This window comes from Bufo bufo, chromosome 1 (assembly GCF_905171765.1).
Source record: "Bufo bufo chromosome 1, aBufBuf1.1, whole genome shotgun sequence".
NCBI lineage: Eukaryota > Metazoa > Chordata > Amphibia > Anura > Bufonidae > Bufo > Bufo bufo.
This window is the reverse complement of record NC_053389.1, coordinates 76,132,226-76,145,933: the sequence shown is the minus strand read 5'-3', so window position 1 is coordinate 76,145,933 and position 13,708 is coordinate 76,132,226. Positions and strand designations below refer to the sequence as shown.

Below are 13,708 nucleotides of genomic sequence, written 5' to 3'. Positions count from 1 at the left end.
CTCTGACATCCTGAAGGGGAGGGGGGGGGAGTTGGAGGAGGGAGACAATGCACGCTGCCGTGTAGAGCAAGGAGCAAGCAATCCACTGAGAGCAGCCTGCTGTGCATAGGAAGCACAGCAGGCTGTAGATCAAAAACGAAAAAAGATAAACAGAACCAACTGGAGAAATAATTTTCTCACACAATATAAATTAATTAATTTACAAAGGTGTCCATATCCTTTAAAGGGGTTCTGCAGTTTGTTTAAACTGATGATCTATCCTTTGGATAGATTATGAGCATCTGACTGGCGGGGGTCCGACACCCGGGATCCCCGCCGATCAGCTGTTTGAGAAGGCAGCGGCGCTGGCAGTAGTGGCGCGGCCTTCTCACTGTTTACCGCAGGCCCAGTGACGTCACGACTAGTATCAATGGCCGGGGAGGGGCTAAGCTCCATTCAAGTTAACAGAGCTTAGCCCCGCCCGGGCCATTGATACTAGTTGTGACGTCACTGGGCCAGTGGTAAACAGTGAGAAGGCCGCGCCACTACTGCCAGCGCCGCTGCCTTCTCAAACAGCTGATCGGCGGTGGTCCCGGGTGTCGGACGCCGGCCAGTCAGATGCTGATGATCTATCCAGAGGATAGATCATCAGTTTAAACAAACTGCAGCAGCAGAACCCCTTTAAGCACCCTTCTTCCACAGCAGAATTGTTACCCCTAACCACCCATCAACCACTGGTAGCAACATTATTACTTCTAACTACCCCTCCCTGACTGGCAGCAGTATTGTTACACCTAACCACCCCTCCACTCACAAACAGCATTGTTACCCTGAAAGACCCTCTCTGACAGCAGCATTTTTACCCCTAACAGCCCTCACCCACTAACAACCACCCTCCACCGGCTCCGGGCCGGAAGTGACATCATCCCGGTGCCTCCCGCTCTAACTGTTACCAACCTAAAGCAAGATGGCGCCCCTGGACCTGGACAAGTATGTGGAAATCGCCCGGCAGTGCAAGTATTTACCGGAGGATGACCTGAAGCGCTTATGTGACTATGTGTGTGATCTGCTGCTGGAGGAGTCCGACGTCCAGCCCATATCTACTCCAGTCACAGTCTGCGGAGATATACACGGGCAGTTCTATGATCTATGTGAGCTGTTCAGAACCGGGGGCCAAGTCCCTGACACAAGTTACATATTTATGGGAGACTTTGTAGACCGAGGATATTACAGCCTGGAAACCTTCACCTACCTTCTTGCTCTGAAAGCCAAGTGGCCGAACCGCATCACCCTGCTGAGAGGGAATCACGAGAGCAGACACATCACACAAGTCTACAGATTCTACCATGAGTGCCAAACGAAATATGGAAATGCCAGTGCATGGCGGCGCTGTACCGAGGTGTTTAACATGCTGACAGTGGCAGCCTTAGTAGATGAGCAGATTTTCTGTGTACATGGCGGACTGTCTGCAGACATAAAGACTTTGGATCAGATTCGGACCATTGATCGTAATCAAGAAATCCCTCACAAAGGAGCCTTCTGTGACTTGGTATGGTCAGACCCCGAGGACGTGGACACTTGGGCTATCAGCCCCAGAGGGGCAGGCTGGCTGTTTGGTGCCAAGGTCACCAATCAGTTTGTGCACATAAATAACCTGAAACTTATCTGTCGAGCGCATCAGGGCTACAAGTTTATGTTTGACGAAAAGCTGGTGACCATCTGGTCCGCCCCAAACTATTGCTACCGCTGTGGCAACATTGCGTCCGTTATGGTTTTCAAGGATGTGAACACACGGGAGCCAAAACTGTTCTGCGCTGTCCCAGATTCAGAACGGGTGATCCCACCCAGAACCACCACACCGTACTTCCTGAGGTCCCTCCACCTTCCGTGTACTGTGCTGGAATTATTATTATTTTTTTGTCTGTTTTAGGCTACATTCACACGACCATATGTGTTTTGCAGTCCGCAAATTGCGGATCAGCAAAACACGGATACCGGCCGTGTGAATGTAGCCGGCCCTATGATAGAAATGCCTATTCTTGTCCGCAATTGCGGACAAGAATAGGACATGCTCTATCTTTTTTACGGGGCTGTGGAACGGATCTACGGATGCGGACAGCACATTGTGTGCCGTCCGCATATTTTGCGGCCCCATTGAAATGAATGGGAGCCAAAAATACGGTCGTGTGAATGAACCCTTAACCACTTGCCATCTGGGCCATTTGCCCCCTTTCTGACCAGGCCAAATTTTGCAAAACTGACATATCTCACTTTATGTGGTAATAACTTTGGAACGCCTTTATTTATCCAAGTCATTCAGAGATTGTTTTCTCGTGACACATTGTACTTCATGATAGTCATAAATTTGAGTCAAAATATTTCACCTTTATTTATGAAAAAATCCCAAATTTACCCAAAAATTTGAAAAATTCGCAATTTTCTAAATTTCAATTTCTCTGCTTTTAAAACAGAAAGTGATACCTCATAAAATATTTATTATTTAACATTCCCCATATGTCTACTTTATGTTGGCATCATTTTGGAAATGTCATTTTATTTTTTTAGGACGTTAGAAGGCTTAGAAGTTTAGAAGCAATTCTTCAAATTTTTAAGAAAATTGCCAAAACCCACTTTTTAAGGACCAGTTCAGGTATGAAGTCACTTTGTGGGGCCTACATAGTGGATACCCCCATAAATGACCCCATTGTAGAAACTACACCCCTCAAGGTATTCAAAACCGATTTTACAAACTTTGTTAACCCTTTAGGCGTTCCACAAGAATTAAAGGAAAATGGAGATCAAATTTTTAAATTTCACTTTTTTGGCAGATTTTCCATTTTAATCAATTTTTTTCTTTAACACATCGATGGTTAACAGCCAAACAAAACTCAATATTTATTACCCAGATTCTTCGGTTTACAGAAACACCCCACATGTGGTCATAAACTGCTGTATGGGCACACGGCAGGGCGCAGAAGAAAAGGAACTCCACATGGTTTTTAGATGCCATGTCCCATTTGAAGCCCCCTGATGCACCCTTACAGTAGAAACTCCCAAGAAGTGACCCCATTTTGGAAACTATGGGATTAGGTGCCCGTTGTATTAGTACTATTTTTGGGTACATATGATTTTTTGATCATTCATTATAACACTTTATGGGGCAAGGTGACCAAAAAATTGGTTGTTTTAGCACAGTTTCTATTTATTTATTTTTACAGCGTTCACCTGAGGGGTTCAGTCAAGTGACATTTTTATAGAGCAGATTGTTACGGACGTGGCGATACCTAATATGTATACTTTTTCTCATTTATTAAAGTTTTACACAATAATAGCATTTTTGAAACAAAAAAATTATGTTTTAATGTGTCCATGTTCTGAGAGCTATAGTTTTTTTATTTTTTGAGAGATTTTCTTATGTAGGGGCTTTTTTTTGCGGGATGAGGTGACGGTTTTATTGGTACTATTTTGTGGGACATACACGTTTCTGATCACTTGGTGTTGCACCTTTTGTGATGCAAGGTGACAAAAATTGCTTGTTTTGACACAGTGTTTTTTTTTTTTTTTACGGTGTTCACCCGAGGGGTTAGGTCATGTGATATTTTTATAGAGCTGTTTTTTACGGACGCGGAAATACCTAATATGTATACTTTTTTTTATTTTTTCTATTTTTAACTTTTTTTTTTCATTCCTTACTTGGGGACTTTTTTTTTTTTACATGTGAAACTTTTTTTTTCACTGTTGATTTCTCCTGTAACTGGGGCTGACATAGTAGCCCCAGTTACAGGACAAATGCACCCCTATAGAGGCTGTACAGCAGCAATCCTGCGCCGTACAGCCTTACAGCAGGGCTGATCGAGGTCTCTGAGAGACCTCACACAGCTCCTGCACTCTCCGGTGCCGGCGGTCACATGACCGCCGGGCCGGAACAGGAAGCGCATAGTGCTTCCTGCTCTGCATACACAGCGCTCAGTGAGCGCTGTGTCTGCAGCGATCCGGAAGGCAGGGACACCTGGGCACTGTCCCTGCCTTGTCTTAGGGTTGCCCTGCTGTCACTGACAGCGGGCAACCCGATCAGCAGCTGTACGATTAGCGTGCAGCTGCTATTTCTGAAAGGACGTTCTAAAACGTGCTTTCAGAAATAGAGGTCCACCCATTGGACGTTAATATCCTATGGGCGGACGTAAAGCGGTTAAGCACTTTGCTGCTGAAATGCTGCATCTTGCCTTTCTTTTAACTTAGTCTACTTTCACACTGGCGTTTTGGCTTTCCGTTTGTGAGATCCGTTTCAGGGCTCTCACAAGCGGTCCAAAATGGATCAGTTTTGCCCTAATGCATTCTGAATGGAAAAGGATCTGCTCAGAATGCATCAGTTTTTGCATCAGTTCAGTCTCCATTCCGCTTTGGAGGCAGACACCAAAACACTGCCTGCAGCGTTTTGTTTCCGTCTCACAAAACTGAGCCAAACGGATCCGTCCTGACACACAATGTAAGTCAATGGGGACGGATCCGTTTTCACTGACACAATCTGGCACAATAGAAAATGGATCCATCTCCTATTGACTTTCAATGGTGTTCAAGACTTATCCGTCTTGGCTATGTTAAAGATAATACAAACGGATCCGTTCTGAACGGATGCATGCGGTTGTATTATCTGAACGGATCTGTCCATGACGGATCCGCACCAAACGCAACTGTGAAAGTAGCCTTATCGAACATGAAATGTGTATGTATGAATTTATTATATTTTTTTTCATTGAGAAATTGTACTGCTAATTGAGCACCTACTAGTAGACAGTAAAGCTTTCTCCACTTCCCTTCTTAGATTAGGTTAGGCCTTAAAGGGGTTGTCCCATGACGAATGCAAAAAATAAAAATCAGACATAAAAATAAAAAAATAAAAAAAACTCCACCACTGGCAGCAGCATTGTTACTTCTAACCACCCTCATCCACTAACAGCAGCATTGTTACCTCTCACCCACTAAAAGCAGCATTGTTACCTCTCACCCACTGAGAGCAGAATTGTGACCCCTAACCACCCGTTTGCCACTGGCAATAGCATTATTATGCCTAATCACCCCTCCACCAATTACAGCAGCAAGGAGGACCTCAGGTCCTTCCCCTAAAGAGCTACTCTGTCAAGCATCTTTTAAAGAAAAAGTAAAGACTTCTGGGAGCCACGGCGTAAAGGCTGAAGGGTGAGGGCCTGTTGGCATTGTTCTCATGTTTTTATGTTTCAAGTTGCCCTCGTTGTGTCCTAACCCGGATGGTCATGTTTAGTTAGATTCCCCCCAACAGCAAGATATCTCCAAGTTGCGCTCAACAGCGCCCATTCCTTTTTTTGGGAGCCCCCTTTGCCAAAAGGGTTCTCATTATCCTGTGTTGCTATTTTACATCATGTGGATTACAAATACCATTATTGCCTTACGTGGATTACAAATGACTTTTACTACCTCATTTGTATTACAAATAATGACGTTATTATTTCCCATGGATTACAAAGGACTGTTGCACTTAAAGTTCCATTCCAGGTGCACTTTATCTACAAGCACTGAAGAAAGGACTCAAATGTGATTTTATTGCATTCTTTAATTGCACTATTTAATTGCAGTATATATTTGCACTGTTTTTGCACAAACCTTTTCCAGTTTTCAGCAACATTAAAATATATTGTGCCCATTGTGTGTATTTCTTTACAGGTGCCGCAATATGATTATAAGCACTTTTTGTAGGCAATTTGCACTTTATCTTTAGCCAGATTATCTTTAGCCAGATAGTATGCACCTTACTTCTCTAGCTTATATGGACTTCCTCTGAGGACGTCAATATACGTCAAAAGCAGATCTAACACCGTCACTCATATGGACTGCCTCTGAGGACGTCTGGTTACGTCACAAGCAGATCTAACACCGTCAAGGGTAAACTGCTGCTAATACAGTGGGGCAAAAAAGTATTTAGTCATCCACCAATTGTGCAAGTTCTCCCACTTAAAAAGATGAAAGAGGCCTGTCATTTTTATCTTAGGTATACCTCAACTATGAGTGACATAAAGAGAAAAAAAATCCAGAAAATCACATTGTCTGATTTTCTTTTAAAGAATTTATTTGAAAATTATGGTGGAAAATTAGTATTTGGTCAATAACAAAAGTTCATCTCTATACTTTGTTATATACCCTTTGTTGGCAATGACAGAGGTCAGATGTTTTCTGTAAGTCGTCACAAGGTTTTCACACACTGTTGCTGGTGATGTTTTGGGGTTGTCGCTGGGCAACACAGACTTTCAACTCCCTCCAAAGGTTTTCTATGGGTTTGAGATCTGGAGACTGGCTAGGCCACTCCAGGACCTTGACATACTTCTTACGAAGCCACTCCTTCATTGCCCGGGCGGTGTGTTTGGGATCATTGTCATGCTGAAAGACCCAGCCATGTTTCATCTTCAATGCCCTTGCTGATGGAAGGAGTTTTTTTTAACTCAAAATCTCACGATACATGGCCCCTTTCATTCTTTTCCTTTACATGGATCAGTCGTCCTGGTCCCTTTGCAGAAAAACAGCCCCAAAGCATGATGTTTCCACCCCCATGCTTCACAGTAGGTATGGTGTTCTTTAGATGCAACTCAGCATTCTTTCTCCTCCAAACACGACGAGTTGAGTTTTTACCAAAACATTCTACTTTGGTTTCATCTGACCATATGACATTCTCCCAATCCTCTTCTTGATCATCCAAATGCTCTCTAGCAAACTTCAGACGGGCCCGGACATGTACTGGCTTAAGCAGGGGGACACGTCTGGCACTGCAGGATTTGAGTCCCTGGCGGGGTAGTGTTACTGATGGTAGCCTTTGTTACTTTGGTCCCATCTCTCTGCAGGTCATTCACTAGATCCCCCCGTGTGGTTCTGGGATTTTTGCTCACCGTTCTTGTGATCATTTTGACCCCACGGGGTGAGATCTTGCGTGGAGCCCCAGATCGAGGGAGTTTATCAGTGGTCTTGTATGTCTTCCATTTTCTAATAATTGCTCCCACAGTTGATTTCTTCACACCAAGCTGCTGGCCTATTGCAGATTCAGTCTTCCCAGCCTGATACAGGTCTACAATTTTGTTTCTGATGTCCTTCGACAGCTCTTTGATCTTGGCCATAGTGGAGTTTGTAGTGTGACTGAGGTTGTGGACAGGTGTGTTATATTGGTAACAAGTTCAAACAGGTGCCATTAATACAGGTAATGAGTGGCGGACAGAGGAGCCTCTTAAAGAAGAAGTTACAGGTCTTTGAGAGCCAGAAATCTTGCTTGTTTGTAGGTGACCAAATACTTATTTTACCGAGGAATTTACCAATTCATTAGAAATCCTACAATGGGATTTCCTGTATTCTTTCCTCTCATTCTGTCTCTCATATTTGAAGTTTACCTATGATGAAAATTACAGGCCTCTCATCTTTTTAAGTGGGAGAACTTGCACAATTGGTGGCTGACTAAATACTTTTTGCCCCACTGTATGTGTTTGGAGGGATTAGTCCTCCTAGAGGTATGAGAGTGCATTGCCTCCACCTCCTAAGCTAGTGTGTCTTAAGGCCTTGTGCACTGCCTTAAGGAAATTTTGTAGCTACCTGTTAGTCATCAAGGTGACCGTGTGAAAAGCTATTTATAGACCTTAGTGCTAGGAAGGGAATACAGGATGAAGCCACCCTTCTATTTGCGGGCGTCTCTTAGCATCGTAGAGGGATTACAGTACATGACACCCCCACGCTCCCTATATGACTTTGGCCAGGTCGTGGAGTATTTGAGCCCTTGGTGGAGACATTTTGGTTTACTGGTTTATACTGAGAGGGAAAACTGTGATTAGACACCCTACTCATAAGGGCAGAAACCTAGTGGTAGCTGTTGCTATGTGTGTATCCATAGTAACATAAACAGTCTTTATATGTATGTGTATTATCAGGCAGCACTTTAACTTTTACTTGGTACCCTTAGAGCATACCCTAAGCACAAGCCGAGGGAGGCTTGCCTTTAAGTAATGTAATGACCCAGAGAGCCATTACCACCTTTTTCACCCCGCTACTGTCTTTAACCACCTCAGCCCCCAGTGCTTAAACACCCTGAAAGACCAGGCCACTTTTTACACTTCTGACCTACACTACTTTCACCGTTTATTGCTCGGTCATGCAACTTACCACCCAAATGAATTTTACCTCCTTTTCTTCTCACTAATAGAGCTTTCATTTGGTGGTATTTCATTGCTGCTGACATTTTTACTTTTTTTGTTATTAATCGAAATTTAACGATTTTTTTGCAAAAAAATGACATTTTTCACTTTCAGTTGTAAAATTTTGCAAAAAAAACGACATCCATATATAAATTTAGCTCTAAATTTATTGTTCTACATGTCTTTGATAAAAAAAAAATGTTTGGGTAAAAAAAAAATGCTTTGGGTAAAAGTTATAGCGTTTACAAACTATGGTACAAAAATGTGAATTTCCGCTTTTTGAAGCAGCTCTGACTTTCTGAGCACCTGTCATGTTTCCTGAGGTTCTACAATGCCCAGACAGTACAAACACCCCACAAATGACCCCATTTCGGAAAGTACACACCCTAAGGTATTCGCTGATGGGCATAGTGAGTTCATAGAACTTTTTATTTTTTGTCACAAGTTAGCGGAAAATGATGATTTTTTTTTTTGATTTTTTTTTCTTACAAAGTCTCATATTCCACTAACTTGTGACAAAAAATAAAAACTTCCATGAACTCACTATGCCCATCACGAAATACCTTGGGGTCTCTTCTTTCCAAAATGGGGTCACTTGTGGGGTAGTTATACTGCCCTGGCATTCTAGGGGCCCAAATGTGTGGTAAGGAGTTTGAAATCAAATTCTGTAAAAAATGACGAGTGAAATCCGAAAGGTGCTCTTTGGAATGTGGGCCCCTTTGCCCACCTAGGCTGCAAAAAAGTGTCACACATCTGGTATCTCCGTATTCAGTAGAAGTTGGGGAATGTGTTTTGGGGTGTCATTTTACATATACCCATGCTGGGTGAGATAAATATCTTGGTCAAATGCCAACTTTGTATAAAAAAATGGGAAAAGTTGTCTTTTGCCAAGATATTTCTCTCACCCAGCATGGGTATATGTAAAAAGACACCCCAAAACACATTCCCCAACTTCTCCCGAGTACGGAGATACCAGATGTGTGACACTTTTTTGCAGCCTAGGTGGGCAAAGGGGCCCATATTCCAAAGAGCACCTTTCGGATTTCACTCGTCATTTTTTACAGAATTTGATTTCAAACTCCTTACCACACCTTTGGGCCCCTAGAATGCCAGGGCAGTATAACTACCCCACAAGTGACCCCATTTTGGAAAGAAGAGACCCCAAGGTATTCGCTGATGGGCATAGTGAGTTCATGGAAGTTTTTATTTTTTGTCACAAGTTAGTGGAATATGAGACTTTGTATGAAAAAAAAAAAAAAAAAAAAATCATCATTTTCCACTAACTTGTGACAAAAAATAAAAAATTCTAGGAACTCGCCATGCCCCTCACGGAATACCTTGGGGTGTCTTCTTTCCAAAATGGGGTCACTTGTGGGGTAGTTATACTGCCCTGGCATTTTCCAGGGGCCCTAATGTGTGGTAAGTAGGTAAATGACCAGTGAAATCCGAAAGGTGCTCTTTGGAATATGGGCCCCTTTGCCCACCTAGGCTGCAAAAAAGTGTCACACATCTGGTATCTCCGTACTCGGGAGAAGTTGGGGAATGTGTTTTGGGGTGTCTTTTTACATATACCCATGCTGGGTGAGAGAAATATCTTGGCAAAAGACAACTTTTCCCATTTTTTTATACAAAGTTGGCATTTGACCAAGATATTTATCTCACCCAGCATGGGTATATGTAAAATGACACCCCAAAACACATTCCCCACCTTCTCCTGAGTACGGAGATACCAGATGTGTGACACTTTTTTGCAGCCTAGGTGGGCAAAGGGGCCCATATTCCAAAGAGCACCTTTCGGATTTCACTCGTCATTTTTTACAGAATTTGATTTCAAACTCCTTACCACACATTTGGGCCCCTAAAATACCAGGGCATTATACCTACCCCACAAGTGACCCCATTTTGGAAAGAATAGACCCCAAGGTATTCGCTGATGGGCATAGTGAGTTCATGGAAGTTTTTATTTTTTGTCACAAGTTAGTGGAATATGAGACTTTGTATGAAAAAAAAAAAAAAAAAAAAAAATCATCATTTTCCACTAACTTGTGACAAAAAATAAAAAATTCTAGGAACTCGCCATGCCCCTCACGGAATACCTTGGGGTGTCTTCTTTCCAAAATGGGGTCACTTGTGGGGTAGTTATACTGCCCTGGCATTTTCCAGGGGCCCTAATGTGTGGTAAGTAGGTAAATGACCAGTGAAATCCGAAAGGTGCTCTTTGGAATATGGGCCCCTTTGCCCACCTAGGCTGCAAAAAAGTGTCACACATCTGGTATCGCCGTATTCAGGAGAAGGTGGGGAATGTGTTTTGGGGTGTCTTTTTACATATACCCATGCTGGGTGAGAGAAATATCTTGGCAAAAGACAACTTTTCCCATTTTTTTATACAAAGTTGGCATTTGACCAAGATATTTATCTCACCCAGCATGGGTATATGTAAAATGACACCCCAAAACACATTCCCCACCTTCTCCTGAGTACGGAGATACCAGATGTGTGACACTTTTTTGCAGCCTAGATGCGCAAATGGGCCCAAATTCCATTTAGGAGGGCATTTTTAGACATTTGGATACCAGACTTCTTCTCACGCTTTGGGGCCCCTAGAATGCCAGGGCAGTATAAATACCCCACATGTGACCCCATTTTGGAAAGAAGACACCCCAAGGTATTCAATGAGGGGCATGGCGAGTTCATAGAAATTTTTTTTTTTTGGCACAAGTTAGCGGAAATTGATATTTTTTATTTTTTTCTCACAAAGTCTCCCGTTCCGCTAACTTGGGACAAAAATTTCAATCTTTCATGGACTCAATATGCCCCTCACGGAATACCTGGGGGTGTCTTCTTTCCGAAATGGGGTCACATGTGGGGTATTTATACTGCCCTGGCATTCTAGGGGCCCTAAAGCGTGAGAAGAAGTCTGGAATATAAATGTCTAAAAAATTTTACGCATTTGGATTCCGTGAGGGGTATGGTGAGTTCATGTGAGATTTAATTTTTTGTCACAAGTTAGTGGAATATGAGACTTTGTAAGAAAAAAAAATAATAATTCCGCTAACTTGGGCCAAAAAAATGTCTGAATGGAGCCTTACAGGGGGGTGATCAATGACAGGGGGGTTGATCAATGACAGGGGGTTGATCAATGACAGGGGGGTGATCAATGACAGGGGGGGTGATCAATGACAGGGGGGTGATCAATGACAGGGGGGGTGATCAATGACAGGGGGGGGGATCAATGACAGGGGGGGTGATCAATGACAGGGGGGGTGATCAATGACAGGGGGGGTGATCAATGACAGGGGGGGTGATCAATGACAGGGGGGGTGATCAATGACAGGGGGGGTGATCAATGACAGGGGGGGTGATCAATGACAGGGGGGTAATCAATGACAGGGGGGTGATCAGGGAGTCTATATGGGGTGATCACCACAGTCATTGATCATGCCCCTGTAAGGCTTCATTCAGACGTCCGGATGCGTTTTGCGGATCCGATCCATCTATCAGTGGATCCGTAAAAATCATGCGGACGTCTGAATGGAGCTTTACAGGGGGGTAATCAATGACAGGGGGGTGATCAATGACAGGGGGGTGATCAGGGAGTCTATATGGGGTGATAACCACAGTCATTGATCATGCCCCTGTAAGGCTTCATTCAGACGTCCGGATGCGTTTTGCGGATCCGATCCATCTATCAGTGGATCCGTAAAAATCATGCGGACATCTGAATGGAGCTTTACAGGGGGGTGATCAGGGAGTGTATATGGGGTGATCACCACAGTCATTGATCATGCCCCTGTAAGGCTTCATTCAGACGTCCGGATGCGTTTTGCGGATCCGATCCATCTATCAGTGGATCCGTAAAAATCATGCGGACGTCTGAATGGAGCTTTACAGGGGGGTGATCAATGACAGGGGGGTGATCAATGACAGGGGGGTGATCAGGGAGTCTATATGGGGTGATAACCACAGTCATTGATCATGCCCCTGTAAGGCTTCATTCAGACGTCCGGATGCGTTTTGCGGATCCGATCCATCTATCAGTGGATCCGTAAAAATCATGCGGACATCTGAATGGAGCTTTACAGGGGGGTGATCAGGGAGTCTATATGGGGTGATCACCACAGTCATTGATCATGCCCCTGTAAGGCTTCATTCAGACGTCCGGATGCGTTTTGCGGATCCGATCCATCTATCAGTGGATCCGTAAAAATCATGCGGACGTCTGAATGGAGCTTTACAGGGGGGTAATCAATGACAGGGGGGTGATCAATGACAGGGGGGTGATCAGGGAGTCTATATGGGGTGATAACCACAGTCATTGATCATGACCCTGTAAGGCTTCATTCAGACGTCCGGATGCGTTTTGCGGATCCGATCCATCTATCAGTGGATCCGTAAAAATCATGCGGACATCTGAATGGAGCTTTACAGGGGGTTGATCAATGACAGGGGGGTATTCAATGACAGGGGGGTGATCAGGGAGTCTATATGGGGTGATCAGGGGTGATTAGGGGTGATCAGGGGCTAATAAGGGGTTAATAAGTGACGGGGGGGGGGTGTAGTGTAGTGTAGTGGTGCTTGGTGGGACTTTACTGAGCTACCTGTGTCCTCTGGTGGTCGATCCAAACAAATGGGACCACCAGAGGACCAGGTAGCAGGTATATTAGACGCTGTTATCAAAACAGCGTCTAATATACCTGTTAGGGGTTAAAAAAAACACATCTCCAGCCTGCCAGCGAACGATCGCCGCTGGCAGGCTGGAGATCAACTCTCTTACCTTCCGTTCCTGTGAGCGCGCGCGCCTGTGTGCGCGCGTTCACAGGAAATCTCGCGTCTCGCGAGATGACGCGTATATGCGTCCACTCGGAATGAATCAACCACCTCCAGGACGCGTCTGTGCGTACAGCGGTCCGGAGGTGGTTAATGGTTAACCTTGTGTCATCTCGTATGTATTTCAGGATCTACACAATGTGCGTACCTATTTCATGTAACTGTTATTGTTCATGTAATGTACCTGGTTCATCTGAAGGTGGCAGCAAACTTGGCAGTGCTACATTTGCAGAGGATGGAACCTTCTTTCCATTCTAATTCTCTCTCTAGGGGAGGAGACTAGTTAGAGTGAGTTGTAAGTTACACCCTGCAAGAGGGAGGTTATGCAGGGTGCATGTCCCTCCTGGACGTGTCCCAAGCCAAGCCAACAGAGCACCTTCAGCTCTGCTGGACAAGGAGGCAAAAGCTTGAAGCCTCAGGAGCCAGGAGGAAAGTTGCCCTGGTATTACTTAAAGGGGTTGTCCGGGATTGAGGACATTGTTATATATGTACAATAGTCCCCTAAATATTACATTCATGCCTGTCCTACCTTTAACAGACATTTCTGATGCCCCTTTTGCAATTCACAAAATCTCAGCCGGAAGTGCCGTTCTTCTAAGAGTCAGTGACGTACCGGGTCCCTTTCTGCAGAGCGAAGCCTCTTCTTCCGCTTCGCAAGGAGCCCGGTGACGTCACCGTCAGCCAAAGTAATTATTCACAGCGCA

General features: G+C 44.3%; 1 protein-coding gene across 1 annotated transcript; it reads left to right on the top strand.

Annotated features, from left to right (window-relative positions):
• Nucleotides 1-946: 946 nt before the first annotated feature.
• Nucleotides 947-13,262, top strand: LOC120989008 (serine/threonine-protein phosphatase 6 catalytic subunit-like). Its single transcript, XM_040416880.1, has 2 exons — nt 947-1,868; nt 13,204-13,262. The coding sequence occupies exons 1-2, from the start codon at nt 947-949 to the stop codon at nt 13,260-13,262; spliced, it is 981 nt and encodes a 326-aa protein (XP_040272814.1).
• The last annotated feature ends 446 nt before the right edge of the window (nt 13,263-13,708 follow it).

Excerpts from the sequence above, each read along its gene's own strand:
- LOC120989008 (XM_040416880.1), top strand. The coding sequence starts at position 947 with ATGGCGCCCCTGGACCTGGACAAGTATGTGGAAATCGCCCGGCAGTGC. Across the intron at positions 1,869-13,203 it reads GAGGTCCCTCCACCTTCCGT|GTGGCAGCAAACTTGGCAGT; the intron begins GTACTGTGCTGG and ends GTTCATCTGAAG.